This window comes from Pan troglodytes, chromosome X, assembly GCF_028858775.2.
Source record: "Pan troglodytes isolate AG18354 chromosome X, NHGRI_mPanTro3-v2.0_pri, whole genome shotgun sequence".
Classification (NCBI taxonomy): domain Eukaryota; kingdom Metazoa; phylum Chordata; class Mammalia; order Primates; family Hominidae; genus Pan; species Pan troglodytes.
Genome location: NC_072421.2, coordinates 108195001 through 108217688, shown reverse-complemented (window position 1 = coordinate 108217688; position 22688 = coordinate 108195001). Strand labels below are relative to the sequence as shown.

Here is a 22688-nt window from a genome sequence, read left to right as displayed (position 1 = left end):
TGCAACTGTGCCACATGCCACAAAGGAAAGTTGTTATAAAAGCCAATAATTGAGAGGGGTTGACCTAGTCAGGGAGGTGAAGGAAGACTTCTGAGACTGTCTCTCCAGCCTCAACTCGCACCACATCCCTCCTTGTTCTCTGCACTCCAGGGTGAGGAAAGATTGGCTCAAAAATTAGGGAGATAACTGGTGGCAGTCATACACTCCTGGGATCCCCAACTTCTGATCCCACCATGAATCCAGTCCCTCCCCAAGGCTGTAGGGGTCTATAATGTTCTTTCTACATTATACATGCTACATAATACCCTAATCTAGGAATTTTCTTTTACTCTTCTTTCTTTTGGCTGTTTCCTGTTTTTCAGAGACAGGGTCTCACTCTGTCACCCAGGCTGTAGTGCACTGGCACAATTATAGCTCACTGCAGCCTCAAACTACAAGCTATCCTTCTGTCTCAGCCTCCTGAGTAGCTGGGACTACAGGCGTGCACCACCATGCCCAACTAATTTTTTTTTTTTTAGAGACATGGTCTCGCTATGTTGCCCAGGCTGGTCTCAAACTCCTGGTCACAAATGATTCTCCTGCCTCGGCCTCCCAAAGTGCTGGGATTACAGACATGAGCCCAGCCTAGGAATTTTCTTTTTGAGAAACTACTTGATCATGCTACCATTTCTTACCATATTATCCAATCTGAATTTTTCAGCTTGTTTTTAAAGACCCTCTGTGAAACAGTCTGATCCTTCCTCAACCTACTTTCCAGCCTCATTTCTCTGACACCAACACACACATCTCCTTTAGGCTGGCTGGCTGATCTCTTTGTTCTGTTACATGCTATGTTTCTTCCTACCTTCCCTCCTGTTATGTGCTTCACTTAAACTGTTATTTTTCACAAGCTTGGAATAGCCCCCGCTCCTCTTCTACCTATTCGCATCCTACTCATCTTTCAAGGGTCCAGTTGAAGTTGCACCTCTTCTAATAGTTTTGCCCAGTCACTCTAGTTCTCATTGATCTTCTTTGACCACCTTCAGGACTTAATCTGGTTCAAAAATAAGCATTCAAAAATATATTCTTGCACTGTTATTGCTTTGTGTCTTCCTGTTTCCCCTGGCATAATATTAATCATATATCATGCTGACTGGTTTATTTAATACAAAAAGAGCCACAGTCACAAAAAGCTCTTCACAGCATTCCAAGTACAGATGCAGTAGGGAGGCAGGAGAAATGGTGGAACTTACAATTTGCTCAACCCAAGCCCGTTCATCCAACATATCTCAAATGAGCCCAGGGAGAAAATGGAAGTCGCTTTTTATGAAATTTTGATATTTCTGCTAACTCCTTCAAGGTAAATGAAACTGGAAGCAATTGTTTAAAAGTAATTAGTCAGTGTTCAAGATAAGTGCCATTTTACCTAAGACACTTGATTTCTCTTTCCGAAAGAGCAGCAAAATTGCACCTCAGATCCCATCTCAGCTAGAATCCGGGATCTTCAGGGAAGTGGTATGTGAGATACTTCATTGATTTTAAACATCATAAAAATTGACCAGTTTTTCAAAGTTTTCAAAATCAAAGAAAACTGAAGAAAATAACAGCAAATCCAAATATAGATTCTCACAAATTAGTCTCAAGTTGTTTATGTTTTGGCCCACATTTTCTGCAGAAACACCACCATCTCCTGGTCATGATGATAGGAAAGAAACATTGTTAATGAGAAACACTACTTTAAAAAATGAAAATTCATCTTGTATAACTGAAACCTTATGCCTGTTGATTAGCAACTCCCCACTTCCCCCTCCAAGGTGAACAAGTTCTAAAGATCTGCAGTACAACATTGTGTGTGTATAGTTAACCATATAGTATTGTATACTTAAGTTTGTTAAAAGGGTAAATCTCGTTAAGTGTCCTTACCACAATAAAATTAAAAAAATTAAAATTAACTCAGTAATTTTTGAGTTTATACGTTCTCACCTAAACTTCAAAATACAGTCCGCCCTCTATATTCACTGGTTGCACATCCATGGATTCAACCAACTGCAGATAGAAAATAATTTTTAAAAACACGTTAAAAGTAACAGTACAACAATCTAAAAATTACAAATTTTAGAAACCAATATAGTAAAATGACTATTTACATAGCATTTACATTGTATTAAGTTTTATAAGTAATCTAGAGATTATTTAAAGTATATGGGAGTATGTGTGTAAGTTATATGCAAACACTATGCCATTTTTTATCAGGGACTTGAGCATCTGTGGATTTTGGTATCTGTGGGGGGTCGTGGAACCAATTCCGCATAGATACTGAGGGACGACTGTGTATTGAGATACTCTGATATTTTCATAGCTATAGAAGAGTCTCGCTGTCATTAATAATACCTTTTCAAAAGTGAATCATTTATGTTCATGTGTATGGGACCATTTTAGAGATTTGCCATCCTCACCTACCTCTCCTCATCTTCTAAATCCCAACTGGATCTCCTTCCATGGAAATGTTCCAGATTGTTTTTGCTTTCTCTCCATCTCTTGTGCTCAAAATTCATCCCCACGTACTTGCTGACTGTCCCAGGACCCCGTCCCTCTAAGGTCATCATGTTCCTTCTTGGCATGTTTCTTACGTCTAGAATATTTCTTCTTGAATAGAAAGTCATTCAGACAGTGGATGGGACAGCGTTGACTTTCACATTGAGTTTAACAAATTAATAGCACTGATTCCTAATCGGCCATCTGGGTTGTCCTGTCAGGGTCAATAATACCCCATTCTGTTTCTGGGATTGGAGGACTTTTTTGTGTGTATATGAATCTGTTTCTATAATAAAAATAAGGAATTCCCAGTGAAGCATTTCAGAGCAATTATTTCTTCATGGGTGGTTAAAGCCACTCTTTCTTCAACCTTATTCTTTCTAACTCCTTCAAGGAATTCCATAGCTGCCCAGAAACACCATTGGATGTGCCCATTACTCACATTATAATAGTCTTTATGAGCTTAGACTCCAACAATTTATAGAAATCAACCTGGTTTGTTGACTGACAGTGCAAACAGAGGTAAAAGATACATGAGAAGGAAGAGCAGTGTATACAACTGACTGCTTTTCATTTTCAGGTTGACCAGACAGTCAGCATGGGTAGGTCATTGAGTTTCCCCTCTCTGTCCTGCTTTTTATTTTCAGTTCATGGATGTGGTAGCACAGAACTCTACTTTATTTGGGTACTTGGATTTTTTTTTTTAAGACAGAGTCTCTGTTGCCCAGGCTGGAGTGCAGTGGCATGATCTCAGCTCACTGCAACCTCTGCCTCCTGGGTTCAAGTGATCCTCCCACCTCAGCCTCCCAAGTAGCTGAGACTACAGGCGCTCACCACATCTGGCTAATTTTTGTATTTTTAGTAGAGACGGGGTTTCCCGATGTTGTCTAGGCTGGTCTCAAACTCCTTACCTCAGGTGATCTACCCGCCTCAGCCTCCCAAAGTGCTGAGATTACAGGCATGAGTCACTGCGCTCAGTGGGCACTTGGATTTTTAAGACTTCACTTTATAACTTTGTAAATTGTACTCCTACCAATGAAGCAGATATCTGTCCTGTCAAGCCTCATTTTTAGCCAAGAGAGAAAAGAGATTTTAATTAAGATGCAAACTCTTTTTTAAAAAATTGGAAATAGAGGACTAGCATAATTATGAGAAATTCTAAGCCAGTTTAGAAGGTGTGAGCCGAAGAAATCTCTCTAGCCATTTTTTAAAATATCTCCAGGACCCTGTCTTCCAATGATTTAGAGATGAAATGATTCCTTTTCAACGTGCAGGCATACAGTTATCTTTGCTAGGCTTTGTTTGCTTGTTTGTTTGTTTGTTTGATCCAAGCCCTTTTCTTTGTTAAATACACAGCACACTTGTGGGAGTCCCTTAAGCCGGGTATTCCCCCATGTGTAAGCTACCCTTGAGGAGAAGGAGGAAAAAGAAGTGGAGGCAAAGAATGGGAAGAAAGGGGATTAGGAATAGCAGCTAACATTTAGCTGACACAGTGTGCCAAGCCCAATTCTAAATGCTTTGCATATACTAATTCATTTAATCTTCACAACCCTATAAGGTAGGCATTATTGTCTCCATTTTAGCAATAAGGAAACTGAGGCACAGAGAGGTTAATTCATTTGCCCAAAGTCACATAAGTAGGAAGGAGCAGAGCCAGAATTTGAATCCAAACTGTTTGGCTCCAATCTATTCTCTTAGCCATTATATTATACTGCCTCTCAACTTGGGGAAGCAAAGCAAATTTGGGAACTCTTATTTCTGAGGCTACCGGGAGGAACAGACTGTGTGATGACCATCTTTCCAGGGGCCAGATATGGTAACAATCCAGCAGATGCATTGGGACTGCTCTGAGAAGCAAAGATTCTGTTTCTCACCATAAACTTGGATCTGTTTAGCCACATCTCCATTGAAAGAGCAGAGTGTGGATGGTGGGTACCATCCAGCTCGTAGTTTCTGTATTCACTCTCTTCTGATTTCCTCCTGAAAACGCATGCATTCTCACAATGCACTTTTTAAAAAGTAAGTATTTATGATTTTTCTGGACAAATAATTTTGTACTCTTCTTCAGATTTGGCTTGCTACTGTTGGCAGGAAGTCCCCCCATTGTGTGTGTTTTGGTATTTCTCAAGGAGCTATTTTGTTAAAAATACTAAGATCTTATATTGACAGCCCAAACAATAAAGTACTTCATTTGACAAAGAAGTATTTTTTAAGAAAATAACTGTCTGATCCTTTTTATGGCTGTATAGTATTCCATGGTGTATATGTGTCACATTTTCTTTATCCCGTCTATCATTGATGGGCATTTGGGTTGGTTCCAAGTCTTGCTATTGTGAATGGTGCTGCAATAAACATACCGGTGCATGTGTCTTTATAGTAGCATGATTTATAATCCTTTGGGTATATACTCAGTAATGGGATTGCTAGGTCAAATGGTATTTCTGGTTCTAGATCCTTGAGAAATCACCGCACTGTCTTCCACAATGGTTGAACTAATTTACACTCCCACCAAGAGTGTAAAAGTGTTCCAATTTCTCATCCTTTCCAGCATCTGTTGTTTCCTGACTTTTTAAGGATCACCATTCTAACTGGCATGAGATGGTATCTCATTGTGGTTTTGATTTGCACTTCTCTAATGACCAGTGATGATGAGCTTTTTTTCATATGTTTGTGGGCCATATAAATGTCTTCTTTTGAGAAGTGTCTGTTCATATCCTTTGCTCACTTTTTGATGGGGTTGGGTTTTTTTTCTTGTAAATTTGTTTAAGTTCTTTGTAGGTTCTGGATATTAGCTCTTTGTCAGATAGATAGATTGCACAAATTTTCTCCCATTCTGTAGGTTGCCTGTGCACTCTGATGATAGTTTCTTTTGCTGTGAAGAAGCTCGTTAGTTTAATTAGATCCCATTTGTCTATTTTGGCTTTTGTTGCCATTGCTTTTGGTGTTTTAGTCATGGAGTCTTTGCCCATGCCTATGCCCTGAATGGTGTTGCCTAGGTTTTCTTCTAGGGTTTTTATGGTTTTAGGTCTTACGTTTAAGCCTTTAATCCATCTTGAGTTAATTTTTGTATGAGGTGTAAGGAAGGGGTCCAGTTTCATTTTTCTGCATATGGCTAGCCAGGTTTTCCCAACACCATTTATTAAATAGGGAATCTTTTCCTCCATTGCTTGTTTTTCTCAGGTTTGTCAAAGATCAGATGGTTATAGATAAGTGGCATTATTTCTGAGGCCTCTGTTCTGTTCCATTGGTCTATATATCTGTTTTGGTACCAGTACCATGCTGTTTTGGTTACTGTAGCCTTGTAGTATAGTTTGAAGTCAGATAGTGTGATGCCTCCAGCTTTGTTCCTTTTGCTTAGGATTGTCCTGGCTATATGGGCTCTTTTTTGGTTCCATTTGAAATTTAAAGTAGTGTTTTCTAATTTTGTGCTTTATAAAACTTGCAGATTTCTTGTATTGCTGTATATCATCATTGGAAGCTCAAATGCCTATCATTGGAGAATCCTTATACTAGTTTCCTTTTAAAGCTTCTCTCAAATTTCAGCACACTTGCTCCCTCCCAGCAGAATTTATAGAATTAGATGTTTGGCAGAGGCTCCCTAAAGTCATCTGCTTCTACTCACTTCTTCATCTCTAGCTTCGGTATGGAGCACTGGCATTAAAGTGCTCCCCCATGGAACCCAGCTCATGGTAAGGAGAGACTTCACAATGGGTTTATTCCTCCCTGCTCTCTTCCACTTTGCCCTGATTCTGCTGATTTCAACTTCTGCCTCAAAAAATACAGAGAACATTTCCCCTGTCTCAGGGATTTGTCTCATGTCCCTTTGCCTTATGATTAGAGTGACTATGTAATTTACTATCTCAACCGAGGCACATTTTGAAAGCAAGAGCTGCAATCTTAATAATTATGCCTGCCAGAAAAACAGGCAATAAAACTGGGTTGTCTGAGATAAATCTGCTCTATGGCTACCCTATTTATGATGTATGGTTCAAAAGTGGCCACATGCTGGCATAGTTTTGCTCTCTGAGGCTTATCTTCATGGGTATCTCAGAATCTCATTGTACAGTTAGTCCTTTTGAGAGGACAGTTTACCTCTCTGACCTGCTCAAGCCACCAGAGATTAATGGAAGCCACAGGAGTTATAAACAGTCTGAATTTCAGCCTAGCTTTTGGCCATTTTTCAAATACTTGTTCTCCATTTCTCCCACTACTAGAAAGCCAACCCATTACAGCTTCATAGGGTACCACTCAGAGAGAGTATGACTGAGGTTTGAATAAACAATACATGTGGCTTTTAGGGTTAAATGAATATTGTTTGACATACAGTACACTACACTTGTTTTTATTTCAGTTCAAAAAATTGGTTAAAATTATATCTTGTTGCTTCTCAAAATTAATTAGAATCCATCTGAATCCATTAGAATCTCTGTTTTTTGTTTTGTTTTGTTTTTTACAAAAAGACTTGGCTGAATGAAAAAGCCTCCATCTCATTCAAGATAATCTTTCCAGTGATCAGACAAAAAGAGCAAAGAAACAGGTTTTTTAGGGTATTGGTGCCTACTTTTTTTCAAAGTATAATATCTAAGGTTGCAAATGGACATACCTATTTTCAGCTATCCAGACAGACTGTACCCAGGTCTAGGAAACCACTTATAGCCTTATAAAATGTCAACATCTAAGAAGATAATTCCAGTTTAATTATGGGTTAAATTAAATAGAATAATTCAAATGTTAAAACCTTTAGCAGCTACTTAATAGACTTAATAGAACATTGAAGTTTAGAGAATGCAATTTTGATGACTTTGAAAGCTCAGAGGCACCAGAAATGCTAACAGTTCCTCGTATTTATATATTTAATGTATATAATTTATAATGTACATAGTATATCTTATATATAAATATAGTGTATATATACATATATGTGTGTATTTATATACAGGTTAAATATCCCTTGTCCAAAATGCTTGGGACCAGAAGTATTTCAGATTTCCGATGTTTTTGGATTTTGGAATATTTGCATTGTACTTACCAGTTGAGCATCTCTAATCCAAAAACCCCAAATCCAAAAATGCTCCAGTGAGAATTTCCTTTGAGCATCGTCAGCACTCAAAAACTTCTGGAGCATTTTAGACTAGGAATACTAAAACCTGTATGATATATATAACATACAGTTTTAGTATGATATAGATGATATATATATATCATACAGTTTTAGTATGATATAGATGATATATATATATATAAAATACAGATTTAGTATTCCCCCATACAAGTAATGGGGGAAAAGATTCCCTATTTTATATATATATAAATATTTATATATATTATATTTTATATATAAATATTTATATATATTATATTTTATATATATATTTTACATATATGTATAAAATAGGGAATCTTTTCCCCCATTACTTGTTTTTGTCAAGTTTGTCAAAGATCAGATGGTATATATATATGTGTGTGTGTGTGTATATATATATATGTGTGTGTGTGTATATATATGTGTGTGTATATATATGTGTGTGTATATATGTGTGTGTATATGTGTGTGTATATATATATTTATATATAAATGTATATATATTTTATACATATATAAAATATGTATAAAATTTATACATATATAAAATATATATATATGTATATACATATTATGTGTATATACGTATATACATAATATGTGTATATATGTATATGTGTATATACATATACATGTATATGTGTATATACGTATATACGTATATGTGTATATACGTATACATGTATATATAAAATATATATAATATATAATATATTTTATATATAATATGTATTATATATATTTTATATATTATATATAAAATATATATGTGTATATATATTTTAATGTATATATATAAAATATATATACATTAAAATATATATATATATAAAATAGGGAATCTTTTCCCCCATTACTTGTTTTTGTCAGGTTTGTCAAAGATCAGATGGTATATATATGTGTCTGTGTATATATATATATGTGTGTGTGTATATATATGTGTATATATATGTGTGTATATGTATGTGTGTGTGTGTGTGTATATATATATGTATATATATATGGTCTCCATTACTTTTTAATGAAGTGCTGAAATTTAGGTATGCATTCTTGTCTGCAAATGCTCATCAAATACACATCACGACACACTCATCTGATTTGTGTTACAGGGTATTAGTATTCTTCTCCTATGCCTGATAGTGACTTGCCTCCTTGATTTTCCATCTTACCTCTCTGCTCATTTGTAAGAGGCGCTATGTGCTTCTATAATGCTTTGAGATTCTGACTGGACTATAAGTATTTAATGACACTCTTTAATTAAAATCCTTTTAAAAACTCTAGGGTATAAATTAAATAAACTGAACTTTTCAGAAGGCCAGCTAAGTAAACATTTTATGTCAATACCAATCATTAAATCTACATTTTAAAAGGACATTTGATGAAGAGAACTAGTCTATCATTTTTCTTTTGCAACTTGTTTTCTCCCTTTTGACTACTTAAATTAGGCTTGAAACCACATTATATAGCTTTTACATTTTGTTTTGCCATTTGCTGGTAAATCTTTACTGGTTTCTATTCGTCTCTCTAGTCCCATATTTTATTTGGCCCAGACCCACTACTGCCCACTGAAACAAGGGGGACAAGTAAATCTAAGCTCATCCCTGCTCAATCACTGTCCCCAGCTCTCCAGATTTGCAACCCAAGAGTTGTCAGATACTGATTTCCCCTTTGCCTTCCTTCCCCATCATCAAATCTTCCTTCAGGGTCTTATCAGTTTCTTTTCATCTGTAGGAGTCTCATTCAATCCTTCTTGTGTGTTATTGCACAGATGCTCATGGCCTATTACATATTACTATAGCAGCTTCCTGTATGGCCTCCTGCATTCGAGTTACTCCCCAACTAGTCTATACCCCATTGCCAGAATAGGCTTCCACAAATATCAGTTTTATCATAGGAACCCCTACAGAAAAATTGGCAACATAATCAAATGTGAATTCTTCAGCCTTTTACAAAATTTTATGTTTTTTTGAATTTTTACTGTTTACTTTTTACAATTTAATTATTTTCTTAAAATTGTGTGGGTACATAATAGGCATATATATTTATGAGGTACATGATATGTTTTGATACAGGCATGCAATATGAAATGAACACATCATGGAGAATAGGGTATCCATCCCCTCAAGCATTTATCTTTTAAGTTACAAATGATCCAATTACACTCTTTAAGTTATTTTAAAATGTACAAGTAAGTTATTATTGACTATAGTCACCCTATTGTGCTATCAAATAGTAGCACATTATTTACTACCCCTATTTACCTCAACAACATACCCCACTGTCATTCTCCCTCCCTCCTTCGCTCTCCCTCTCCTCCCTTTCTCTCTACATGTTCAATTACTAGCGTAATTTCTCTTGTTTTCATATCTGAAGTTTCTACTCAAGCCACACCTTGCTTGCTGTCTCCAGTATGTGACTTGCTGTTTACAAAACTCTGGTCCTTTGCCAATGTCACTCCCTTTGGTTGAGGTACTCTCTGCCCATATCACTGTCTGTTTATGCTGTGCAGTATCTACTTCTAAAAATGTGACTTAATGGTTCTTTCAGGAAGCTTTCTACGATTACATCTGACTGCTCACTCATCCCATTCAGTGTCTCCTAAGCATGTGTATTTCATTTGTATTTGCTTTTTTTGTGTGTTTTTAGGCTGTTTCCTATATTGATTTCCCATCACCTCCAACCTGGGTGTAAATATCCTGAGGGCAAGAGCCCAGCCTGATTTTCTCCTCTTTCTGCTGTAGTATCAGGCTCTTCACCCAAGAAGTGTTCAAAGCATGTTAACTGACTCTTGGGCATAATTTTCTAGTTATAAACATAGTTGAAATCATCTTTGTTTTACAGTAGTCAGTCAGGGTTTCCACAGAGTTCGGCTTGCAGTCTACAATCTTTACTCAGACATGGAATAAAACAGGCAGAAAAGAGTATATATACTATTGACCAAGCACTTAATTCTGTATGTTTTACTGCAGTTCAATTCAATACATATATTGAGCACCTGATGTGTACCCAGCAATATGCTAAGTGCTCCAGCCTGGTTATTCACAAACTCCTGCATCCATCAGAATCCCCTGGAAGGCTTGTCAAAACCCAGGATCACCAGCCCCCATCCTGAGTTTCTGACTTAGTAGGTATGGGTTGGGATCTGAAATTTGGCATTTCTAACAAGTTTCCAGGTAATGCTGATACTGCTAGTCCAGGAAGCACATTTTGAGAAGCAGTGGTCTAGGAGATACAGAGGTGGTCTAAGACATAATCTCTCATTCCAAGGAATTTACAGACTCTCTAGGGAGACAAGGAAGGCCCAGAAAACATTTAACAGTAATAAATATTATACAGTGTTTTAGTATTTATTGATTCGACAAATATTGAATAAGTACTATGTGCCCAGCACTGCCCCAGATGCTGGAGTTACATCAGTAAACACAATAGACAAAAATCCCTGCTGTCATGGGGGGATTCTAATATGGGAAAGCAGACAATAAACAAAATAAATAAAATATAAGAAATATAAGATAGTAATAACTGCTAAGGAGAAAAAGCAAAGAGCAGGCATAAATATCAGATGGGGGTTGGAACTCTAGATAGGGTGGTCAGAGAAGGCCTCCCAGTTCCATCATTTGACAAGTATTTATTGAGCGACTACTATGTATCAGGCACTGTTAGAGATGATGGTGATATAGTAACACAGGTAATGAACCCTTTTCTTATGGAATGGACATACCTATTTGGGAGCCAGGTAACCTAGAGTTTTGGTGTTAATTCTCACAAACTCATTATTAGACTCTGAATGGCTACTTCCCCTCTCAGCCATGGTTTCTTCATCTGTTAAATGGAGCAGTTGGACAAAGTTATGCTTGACGTCCTCTATACTTCTGAAACTTCAGGATGCTTAGTCTTTTAGGCAATCAGAAATATGTAAGAGTGTTTGAAGAAGACTTTGCAGAGGAGAGAAAACTTAAATGGTTTTCACAGGCATGGGGGAGCTATGGGGTGTGGGAGATGGAAGGTAATTTCAGAAGAAGAATAACATGAGCTAAAGCACGGAAGCAACAATGGGAGTCCAGTATTCAGTGAAGAGCAAGTAGCTCAAAGGGTTCCCATTGAAGAGTAGCTGAGATCATTGGGTAGGCAGTAGGGGGTGATTGTAGAGAGTCTTGGTTGGGAACCCACTGAGGGTTTTGATCAGGGAATGACACGATTATACAATCAAAGTGGTGTTTTACTGTTTTATGAAGATTAACCTAGCAAATAGTTAAATCCTCAAAATTCATTATTTTTCATCAGATAATATTTGAATTATGAAGATTTACAGTCATACTCTGTTATAAGTCACTGCCTGATTCTAATATTGCTATCAAACTAATGTTTAGGTCGTTTTCAAGCCCTAAAAGCCTATGATACTACCTAATTTCCCCTAACACTACTACTACATACTTGAACTGGTAACATGTTACTCTTTTTGTGTGTGTGTGTGACAGGGTCTGGCTCTGTTGCCCAGGCTGGAATGCAGTAGCATCATCTCGGCTCACTGCAACCTCCACCTGCCAAGCTCAAGCAGTTCTTCTACCTCAGCCTCCCAAGTAGCTGGGACTACAGGTGCACACCACCATGCCCAGCTAGTTTTTGTATTTTCTGTACAGACAGGGTCTCCCTGTGTTGCCCAGGCTGGTCTCAAACTCCTGAGCTCAAGTGATCTGCCTACTTCGGCCTCCCAGAGTGCTGGGATTAAAGGCATGACCCACTGCACCCGGCCTGTTACTCTTATGAAGGCTTGAGAGAGTAATCAGAATAGAAAATTCTTAGTACTTACACTTTTTTGTGTTTCTGGTTATCTTATAAAATATATGTTGAATATTAGGTTTATCTTCAGCCATATATATAATTTAAATAGTACTCATTTCAAGTGATGCAAACATCTCTAAGACAAGGCTCTTCCCATTCGCTTGCTTGGTCAGAGGTAACACAAGGGCAATATTCTTGGAAATGATCCTCTTGTTTTTTAATCAGTTGAGGTATATCCACAGCTCTTGTGTGTTTGTTGCTCTAGAGGCTGAAAGTAGAATATTCTTCCTATAAGCAGTTACTTTAGAAGATAATGATAAGGAGTTCTCTGTCCAAAGAGTGGGTCATGTAGACCTAGAGAAAGGTGTGTCATAAGAAATTACGAGGCCGGGCGCGGTGGCTCACGCCTGTAATCCCAGCACTTTGGGAGGCCGAGGCGGGCGGATCACGAGGTCAGGAGATCGAGACCATCCTGGCTAACACGGTGAAACCCCGTCTCTACTAAAAATACAAAAAATTAGCCGGGCGTGGTAGCGGGCGCCTGTAGTCCCAGCTACTTGGGAGGCTGAGGCAGGAGAATGGCGTGAACCCGGGAGGCGGAGCTTGCAGTGAGCCGAGATCGCGCCACTGCACTCCAGCCTGGGCGACAGAGCGAGACTCCGTCTCAAAAAAAAAAAAAAAAAAAAAAAAAAAAAAAAAAAAAAAAGAAATTACGACAGATCAAATCCTCAAAACTCATTATTTTAATGGTAGTTTAAACAGAAGTGAAATATGACCTGCAAAACACTTAACTGTCACGAAGTAAAATGAGCAAAAGTGACAGTGATGGTTAAATTAGGTGGAAAGTGATTATTTTCCTTTTATTTTCCAAATTCTGCATAATGTTGCTAGGACATCTATTTAGAAAGTGGCAACTTTCTTCAGAGTTGTTTTGAAAAATGAGGCACACCCAGAGAAATCTTTCACAGCCGCTTTTTGAAGGACAGCCACAAAAGCAAAAACACTTCAAGAACTTTGGGATCATAGTACCAAAAATGTTGCTGGGTCACAAGGGTGATAACTTTCCCTTCTATGAATGTATGATTTTCTCCTTATTTCTTTTTAATAAACAGGAGATGGAGAACTGTCATGGGAACATTCTGATGGTGATATCTTCCGGCAACCTGCCAACAGAGAAGCAGTAAGTGTGAATAGCTCAAATAATTCAACACTCCACAGCATCAGGCCAAGCTTTCCTCTCCCCGTGGCTACTATTCTAGCAAATCCAAAAAAAAGGCCCGATTTCTAACACCATTTTTCTTCCCTTTTCTCAAAGTTTTGAATGTCATCACCAACTGGAAACCATTTAAGTACACTGTAAAATTGGTAACTGGAGGCAGGAAATGTGCACAAAGAAACCATAGCCCCAGCCCTTTGTCTAGGTCAGAAGTTGGTACTCTTTCAGGATGACTTGCCAAGTCTTTATGTGTTCTCTAAGGAAGCTAGGTCACTCCTATCCTCAACAGTGAGGACCTTCTGTAGGGTTGTAGGATACAACCATCTTTTTGGTGGGATTTGGTAGGTACTTCAGACATGTCCACATAAACTCTTTCCCAAGCCTTAGGCTCTCAGTCATACAGTTTGAAAAGAGGAAAGGTAGCAGTCTGGATTCTCCTCTCTTCAGCCTGGTGATGTCTCCCTTCTGTTCTCTGCACTAATCTCAGAATAAGCCTCACAAGTAGGCATCTGTCTATGTAAGTAATAGCATCTTTTGTTCTTTTGTATTTTGAAGGAATTTATAAAATAGCATTCCTCTCTAAAAATATATGTCTAAGAAGCTTTACACTACAAATTTCTTAAAATCTGAAAAGGAGATGTTCCAATTCAAAGAATCTATCATACAAAATGCACAGTGGTGACCATTGCACATAAATAGGTGTTCATCACATCCTTGTACAAAAAAAGTATGCAAGGACATTCACTGCATTGTTGTTTTCATAAAAACAAAACAAATGGAGACAACCTAAATGTCTACTAGGGACTTGGTGTGTACATCCAATTAATGGGACACTGTGCAGTTGTTAAAAGAATACGGTACATCTAAATGTAGTAAAGTGAATTGAGCTCCAAGATATGTTAAGTAACAAAACAAGGTGCAGAATGAAATTGTACACTATCACTTCTTTATGTAAAAATTGTATGTGCATGTATATAAATGCATATAAACCAATCTGGAAGGTCACATACCAACATGTCAGGTGTGCTAATCTTAAAGGAGTAGAAGTGGGCAGGAGGAAAGGTAGATTTTGACTTTTTACTTTATATTTTCTGTATAATTTGATGTTTTCCTATAAGCATCAATTAGTTTTGTAATAAAATATAATTGATTTTCTAAAACCCTAGAAAAATCTCAGCAAGGATTGAATATGAGGCAGGAGTCCAGGAAATTACAGGGCAAGCCTGAGGATATTGAGCATGTGAGGAAGATGTTGATAGGGGATGCAGTAGAATGACTCATACAAACATCACAGTGCTGCTGAGGCTGGGCTTCCTGGTCATCACATGGGCCACTTCTAACTTGCATGCTCCCAGCTTGCCAGCACCCAGCCCAAAGCTTCAGCAGTGAGATGGAACCATTTCTATTTGTCTTACTCTCTATCAGTATTATTTTCTGGACACTGCTGTTTCTGAATAGTTGCAGAAGAATTGGGGAAAGGGGGTTTGGAGAACAGTACTCTGGACATCTCAAAAAATCAGCATCCTGCAAGAGAGGGTAGGCTTCCCTGTTTGCTGGTTAATATAAACCCTGAGGAAAGATTTTCTCCACCCAACTCTATCTGCTTTATAGTAAGTGAGATTCCTTCCAGAGCCTGACAGGAGATGATGTCAGTCTCAGTTTTCTGTGTTGTCTGTTCCTCTTTTTCTCAGCCCCTATTTTTTATTGTGGTAGGTAGTTGAGAGTGGCTGAATTAGTGGCTGTCAACCAGATGTCATTCTAAACCAAATTTAGAGTTTAGTCACCTTAAGCTATGTGGCTTATTCCCTGAGAGGTCCCCACACTAAGCACTATGGCCACCTTAGCAGTCTTGCTGGTAATGCCATGAATTAGCCTTTCTTCTTGACTTCATTTTACACTGCCCTCAATTCCAGCCCTTATCTTTCAGCTTCATTGACAGGCCTAGTGATAGGCCTGGACTTAATCCAGTACTTCCTGTAGCAAAAAAGGTCGGGTACAGAATGTGGGCCCTTGAAATAGTTATTGATTTTCAAAGGAGTTCAAGACCTATCTTTAGAAACAAACATTTGGGCCTGGTAGACCAAAATGGCCATATGGTTTCACTTTATTATAAATAAATATTTCCCTTTGTTCTAAAAGGGATAGATATTGTGGGATATGATTTGAATAATAAATAGCATCTGTAGTAGTGGAAAAATATATACCTGGCACATAGTAGTCACCCAATAAATAAACATTGAATGAATGGGTGTGGGAGGTGGCGTAAAATGTGTGTGATGGTGGAGTGGGGAGGGGGTTCCTCATTAATTTTAATGCACAGGAATTTGTCTCAAATCAGAGATAAACTCTTCAAATTTGTTGTTTGCTCTTGACCAGCCTAAAATGAGAAAATAGGAGAATCCCTTCTGAATATCCTTTGCAGGCCCAACTTCCTCAGGGCAAGAAGAAAAGGCAGCCCTAACAACAGATTTCTTATCCAGTAGACTGTCCTTTTCGTAAACTGTTCCTATTTACCGGGAACCAGCAAAACCTCTGTTCAACAGAAATACAGCTGACTGGTTTCTTTTGTCAAGTGGTCTGAAAACCATCGGCTTAGCAAGTTTTATGAAGTGCGCAGGAAGAGGAACCAGTGGTTCAAATATGACTCCTTTGTAAAAACCTGAAACAGTTTTTGTTTGATTTCTAAGTTGTAATTTCTCATGAATTGGTCCTCGTGCCATTGGTGGGGAGTGTGTCTGCGTGTGTGTGTGTGTGTGTGTGTGTGGAGTGGAGTGGTGTGGTATGTGGGGAGGAAGAAGTAGGTGCAGACTAGAAAGCCAAAACATGAAAGCATGCATAATTTTGTTTTGGACAACAGCCAAGCCCTGATTTTTGCCCCCAGTAGATTACGTTGAAATTTACCATTAAAAAAAGTGAAAGCGTTTGGGATAGAAACGACATGAAACAGATAAAAATCCATGTCTCATTTGTACTGTCAGAACAATGGTTTGGGAAGGAAATTGGCCTAAGTGTCTTCCAGCCAGAGATAGTCCTAGGTTGGTAGTGATTAAGATACAATGTTTTAATGGCTGTATGGATTAGAATATATTCTGAAGCTGCTTTTTAAATTAAAGTTTTTTTATTTTGAGATAACTATAGATTCACTTGCAGTTGTAGCAGAAAATACAGAGAGATCCCATATTCCCTTTGCCCAGGTTCCCCAAATGGTAACATCTTGAAAATCTATAGTACAGTATCACAAACATGAGGGCCCTTTCTGGACCCTGATGTTTTCTTGTCTACACCAATAAAACTCTTATATTTTAGACTTTAGAACATGAAATTCTTGGGGGTCCTCTACAATAGTGGGGATTTTTCAACACTGGAAAAGAACTGTTTTAGAGCCACCTCTAAAGCCTGAAATATTTTTCAGTCTTTCAAGTAAGTAAATCAAAAAATACCAAAATACTGAGCAAAATAAAAGATCATAGCTATATGGTCATTTCTAACTGGTTTTGACCTGCTCTCTCAAGCAGCCTAGTTGCAGCTAATTTTTAAGATAAGCTCCAATTTCACTTACAACTTCAGGGCGTTAATAACCTTTTTCTCCTTTGCTCTGAGTTACAAGGTCAGAATGGCCCCTCATAAGTCTCTTTCATTTGTTTAGGGGAGGAACTCTAAAAGAACCATTACCCTTAAATCAAAATCACACACCACCACCACCCACTCCAGCCCCCAAACAGAAAATCCTTTATGTCAGTGATTCCCAACCTTGGCTTCAAACCAGAGTCTCTTGGGGAGTATATAAAATCCTAATGCCCAGGCCTTCCCCCAAACCACTTACATAAGGATACCTCAGAGCGGGACCCAGGTATGAGTATTTTTTACAGCTCACCGGGTGATTTTAGTGTATAGCCAAAGTGGAGTATGTGGTATATGTGGTTGTGAACATTGTAGCTGAATGAACTTTTGTATCTGAAAGAACTTCTCTTTGGACCAGCTTTTAGTCAAATGGTTATAGACCACTGAGTTTGATTGGACATTCTTTCTTCCACTTTCTCCTTCTTCTCCTTCTCTTCCTCCTTCTATTCATCTTCCCCCTACTCCTACACTCCTACCATCTCCAAAAACTCAATCTTCATTATCACCATGAGTAAACTGCCTCTCCTCCTTGGCCTCAGTTTCTCTGTCTGTAAAACAAAAGACTTCAACAAGATTAGGTTCTGGGGGACTGACTGGTCTACAGTAGGGCCTGTGATCAAAATTCTTGAGGATTTTGTTTTTTCATCATGATCATTTTCCTACCATTATTATATGTCCCAGGTCTGAGACGTTGGTGCTAAAGAATGGCTTTTCATTTTGTGTTCACCATCATGAGTCAGAGAACTTCTCGTACTTGCAGCTTATCCTGGGTCAACAACCTTCCCTCTCTAATTCTATCCCAGTCCAACTGCTTCTTTTTAGGATCGGTGGGACACCAACCAGCCAAACTGTCCTCTATGTGTTCCTTTGGCAAAACTTTGCCAAACTTCAAAAAGGACAGAGCAACCTGTAATGGCCTTTGTGGAATGTGAGTGATTATGGCAGAAAAGGACATATGAGCCATTGTGGGAATGAGAAATATTTGCACTGAGAATCCTATCCATGTGCATGAAAACAAATTGATGCAAATTTTTATTTGTGTGAATTTTGATAGCAATGCACCAACATAGGCTCTTCTTAGATAGAATAACATTGTCTTTCAAAAGGCTAAAAAAGGTCCTCTTACTTCAGCTCCTGTTTACTCTCCCTTTCCCCTACCAGTGGCCCCTTCCTGCCAAGAGGGCAATAATACTTCCCAAAGTGAAATTTGCAACATGCCTGTCTGTGGCCCATAACTTTAATCAGTGTTTTATGGGATGATATGGTCAGGGGACCCCATAACTATCTTCCCAAGGTTCCTCACTATTTCTGTCACTGAATATAAAGACCTTCCTTTTCAATTGCCTGTGAAAGAGTTTTTTAATGGGTTCCCCCTCCTTCACCCCTAACAATTGCCTATAAAATACAATTAATCTTACTTGGCTTTAAGCCTTAAGGTTCCATTCTTCATTCATTTCATCTTCTTGTACCCCCAGCCTACTTTAGCTCCTGGGAGAGAGGTGGGTAGCACAATAGTCTGGTCATCACGTGTGTTGAACCCTTGCTGAAAGATTACTTGTATGACAAGACTCTAAGCTTTTCTTAGGTACCAGAGTTTTGTTCACTCAACAAGTATTTGATGAACACCTTCTAGATGCCTGACACTAAAATCTAGGCACTGGAGATATAGCAGTGAACAAAAAGTCCTTGATTTCGTAGAGCTTACATGCCAATACTGTCATGTACTATCAATTCTTCTACCTATAAAATACCTAGGGTATTTGTACTGCATTGTATGATCTTATGCCATTACCTGTCTTTAGAGTCTAAGTACATCTTATCAAGACTATACTCGAATCTCATCTTTTCCTCCTATCCAGTTCACCCTATGCATGATCAGGATTCAATGCTTTGAAACAGTTCTGATTACATTATTTCTCTAACTTTAAAAAAAAATCCCTCAAAGCCTTCTATGCCCTCACCTCTATTGCTTACCAAATAAAGTCTTCACCCCTTCGTCTGTCATTTAAAGTCTTCCATGATCTGGCTTCAACCCACTTTTGGAATGTTATCCTGCAACTGTTCCCTTTTATGGACTCGATGTTCTCTTCTTCACCTTCTCAACTTGTAAACCTCTGCCTGGACTATTCCACTTAACTTCTGCCTGTAAAAAAGTCTACCCATCCTTCGTGGCCCAGGTCACAAGCCCTCCCCAACTAGAAGCTCTCTCTTTCTCCTGATTTGCACAGGACTGCTTACTTCTTCTGCAGCCTCTATTCACATTCTGCCTTGCGTGCAGACTACTGTCTTAACTCTTAAACTGAAATGTGAGAGTCTTGGCAGCAGTAAGGACGCTTTAGCCTTTTTGGCTCTTTTCTCCCTGAGAAGTTTGCCTGTGAATCTAGTCCTATCTTTTAGAAGAAGAGAGATAAACCTTGGCAAGTTGTCATTAAAAAAAATTTTAATGAAAAAAATGTCAGCTGCTTGTACATGACCACATCCCTATTTCTATTGGTGTAGGTAAGCATGCAGCTGAAATCAGAGCTCACCACTATAAATCAAAATTATTGAATGACTTCTAGTATATAACTTAATCTCTGTGATCTCATTGGTGGCTTTTGGACTAAATTTGTTCTTGTTATTTTACAGAGACATTCTTACCACCGCTCTCACTATGATCCTCCACCAAGCCGACAGGCTGGAGGTCTGTCCCGCTTTCCTGGGGCCAGAAGTCACCGGGGAGCTCTTATGGATTCCCAGCAAGCATCAGGAACCATTGTGCAAATTGTCATCAATAACAAACACAAGCATGGACAAGGTAAGGGGCATCCTTCTTTTGTATACTTCCACAACAAGGCTTCAGCAGCCCTGGTCTTTGCAGGGCTGGAGCTGGGAAAGGACCCTTTCTCCCAGGAATAGCCCATATTCACTTGTGGCTCACTTAGCATCAACTCTGTGGGTATAGTCAGGTGACTCCAGGAGACTCTTTGGACTTCCTTAAATGCAGCCAAAAGAGCATAGTCCGGTCCCTTTTGTAAACAGCCTCTTGTATTTTCTCAATTATCCCTGGGGATTGTAGGTCATTTGGGAAAATTTCTTGGGTCTTTAACAGAATGAGTGATTGTCTGTGTTTTAGTAGGGGACCCAACATTCAAAGGTACTCAGTGCCAAATATCACTGAAGCTCTTATCTATACCTTAGAAATAGCAATTCTCACACCTCAATGCACCCCAGATTACCCTGGGGCTCTCGTTAAAGATACATATTCCTAGCCCCACACTCAGATTCTGGTTCAATGTGTAGCATATGAGACTATCCTTAGAAACGAGTAATCCAGGTGCAGTGGCTCATGCCTCACAGCACTTTGGGAGGTCGAGGCAGGAGGATCACTCAAGGCCAGGGGTTCAAACCAGGCTGGGCAACATAATAAGACTCTACCAAAAAAAATTTAATGAAAAAAATATTAGCCAAGTATGGTAGTGAGTGCCTGTAGTCCTAGCTACTTGGGAGGCTAAGACAGGAGGATCACTTGAGCCCAGGAGTTCAAGGTTACAGTGAGCTATGATTGTGCCATTACACTCCATCCTGGGTGACAAAGTAAGACCCTATCTCTAAATTAAAAATTTTAAAAAGGAAAAAGGGTAATCCAGTGAGAAATCCCAAAACCACCTGGCTGAGCACCAGGAAGACTGATCAGGTTAAGACTGACATGCTGTCCACTTAGTTGATCAACTGGCTACAGCAGGCACCCATAGACTTCCATAGCTTCCAATTTCTTCTTGCACAGCATTTTCTGGCCTCCACCCGCCCCCTGCCCCCACCCCCACACACACCAGTAGCAGGAGTCAGGGAGGAGAAACTCAATCAAACAATTGACTGCTTCTTACTTTTTTAGGCCTCCTGTCAACCAGCTCGTTGGAGCAAGGGCTCAGCTGGTTCCTTTTATGAAACCACAAACATGTTTTGTTTCCTTTAAAGGGAAAACAAATCAAAAGCAGTTTTCTGAATGGGTTAAAAGTAATAAATTATTAAACCAAATGATTGAATAACATGGGTGAAAAACAATCCGTTACAAAGAACTCCTACCATAAATCTCAACAAAGCTAGTCAAGCCAAAGCTAGTTGATCACATCTGTTACTAGTTAGATGTATATTTCAGATTACAGATAAAAAAATTAAATTGCTTTTGAAATTTGCAGGCTTAAAAAAACATTCGAAATAAAACCGTTAATGGAAAATGGTGATGTAGTAGAAGAATTGGAAATACTTACTATCGATCTGTGTTTGATTTGTATTTTATTATTTTTAAGTTCCAAGGATTTCTGATAAAAGCTTATGAAATCAGGAAGAAAGGTTAAGATAGTTTGATTTTCAATTCTAAATTGCCTCCAATAGATTCCATTTGCTGTGAAAGTATTTCAAAGCCTTTTAAAAGTGTAGGGAAATGGATTTTGAAAATCCTAAATCCCATAATTTCCACAAGGTCTCTTTAATTTCAGGGCAGAGGCTCATCCCTTGATTTTCTCCATGTCCTACAAAAACCCCAGCTGGTTTACATTTATTCATTTGCCCCCACTGATTTGGATGCAACACTTCTGTTCTGACCTTTCTAATATAGCTCACTGAGGAATCACTTGTCCCCACCCCCAACTCCCAAGCTGGATGATTCAAAATCATCTCGATAATTTTTGGGGTAAGGAGAGGGCTATGTTTCCCTGTCCAGAATTAACTTCACCCCATTCCACTGCAGAGTCTCATCCAGTCTAGACTATTCCTTTAGTCCAAATGTTCAGGGGAGATGGAGCCTAGCTATATAACACTGGGAATCCTGCCTGCCCTGCTCATCATGGATCGTTCTTTTCCTTACATCTCTTGCTAATAATGTGGTCCTCTGATATATCTACTTGGCTCCTTGTTAGCATCAAATAAGAGAAATGATAGGAATCCACCATTTTGAACTTGAATCCAGCCTAAATTTTCTTGAAGCATACTGTGTGTCCACTTGATCACATTGTCTAGAAGGGAACATTACTGTTTGGGGAGAAAAAAAAAAAAGAGGTAAGGGCAGGAGAGTGAACAGCACATCTGGCCTGTCTTGTGTGATCCTGTCCACAGCCCTGACCTCACAGTTGAGGTGTCAGCTCTCCATTTTGTCTCATTGTAACATTGTGAGCCACTCCAGTTTAGGTTATTGGAAATCTTTACGTGGGTTGACCAGTTAGAGTGTCCAGTATTCTAGCAGCTCTTGCAAAGGACAGGAAAAGGCAGCCAACATTATTCTTATTTCTTAATGTGACTCAGTGGACTTGATGAGAAAGAACTAGCCCAGTGATTCATCCTTCTGAGGCCATTGTCTTGCAGCCAAATCAGCCAATTCCTAGAAATGCATCAAGTGGGACTATTTCTCCCCAACAGCCCAGCCTGAAGTGATACAACCCACCCTAGAGATGTTGTTGATTGGGATGCCAACAGGTTTCCCTGGGTGTGATGAGG

At 38.7% G+C, this 22688-nt stretch overlaps 1 protein-coding gene across 6 annotated transcripts in view; it reads left to right on the top strand.

Annotated features, from left to right (window-relative positions):
• CHRDL1 (chordin like 1) overlaps nucleotides 1-22688 on the top strand; it is a 125684-nt gene that overhangs the window by 82960 nt on the left and 20036 nt on the right. For all 6 annotated transcript variants that reach the window (XM_016943924.3, XM_016943925.3, XM_016943926.3 and 3 more), the window contains exons 7-8: nucleotides 13492-13559; nucleotides 19845-20013. In XM_016943924.3, the coding sequence (XP_016799413.1) occupies nucleotides 13492-13559; nucleotides 19845-20013 (237 nt within the window). The remainder of the gene's footprint in view (nucleotides 1-13491; nucleotides 13560-19844; nucleotides 20014-22688) is intronic.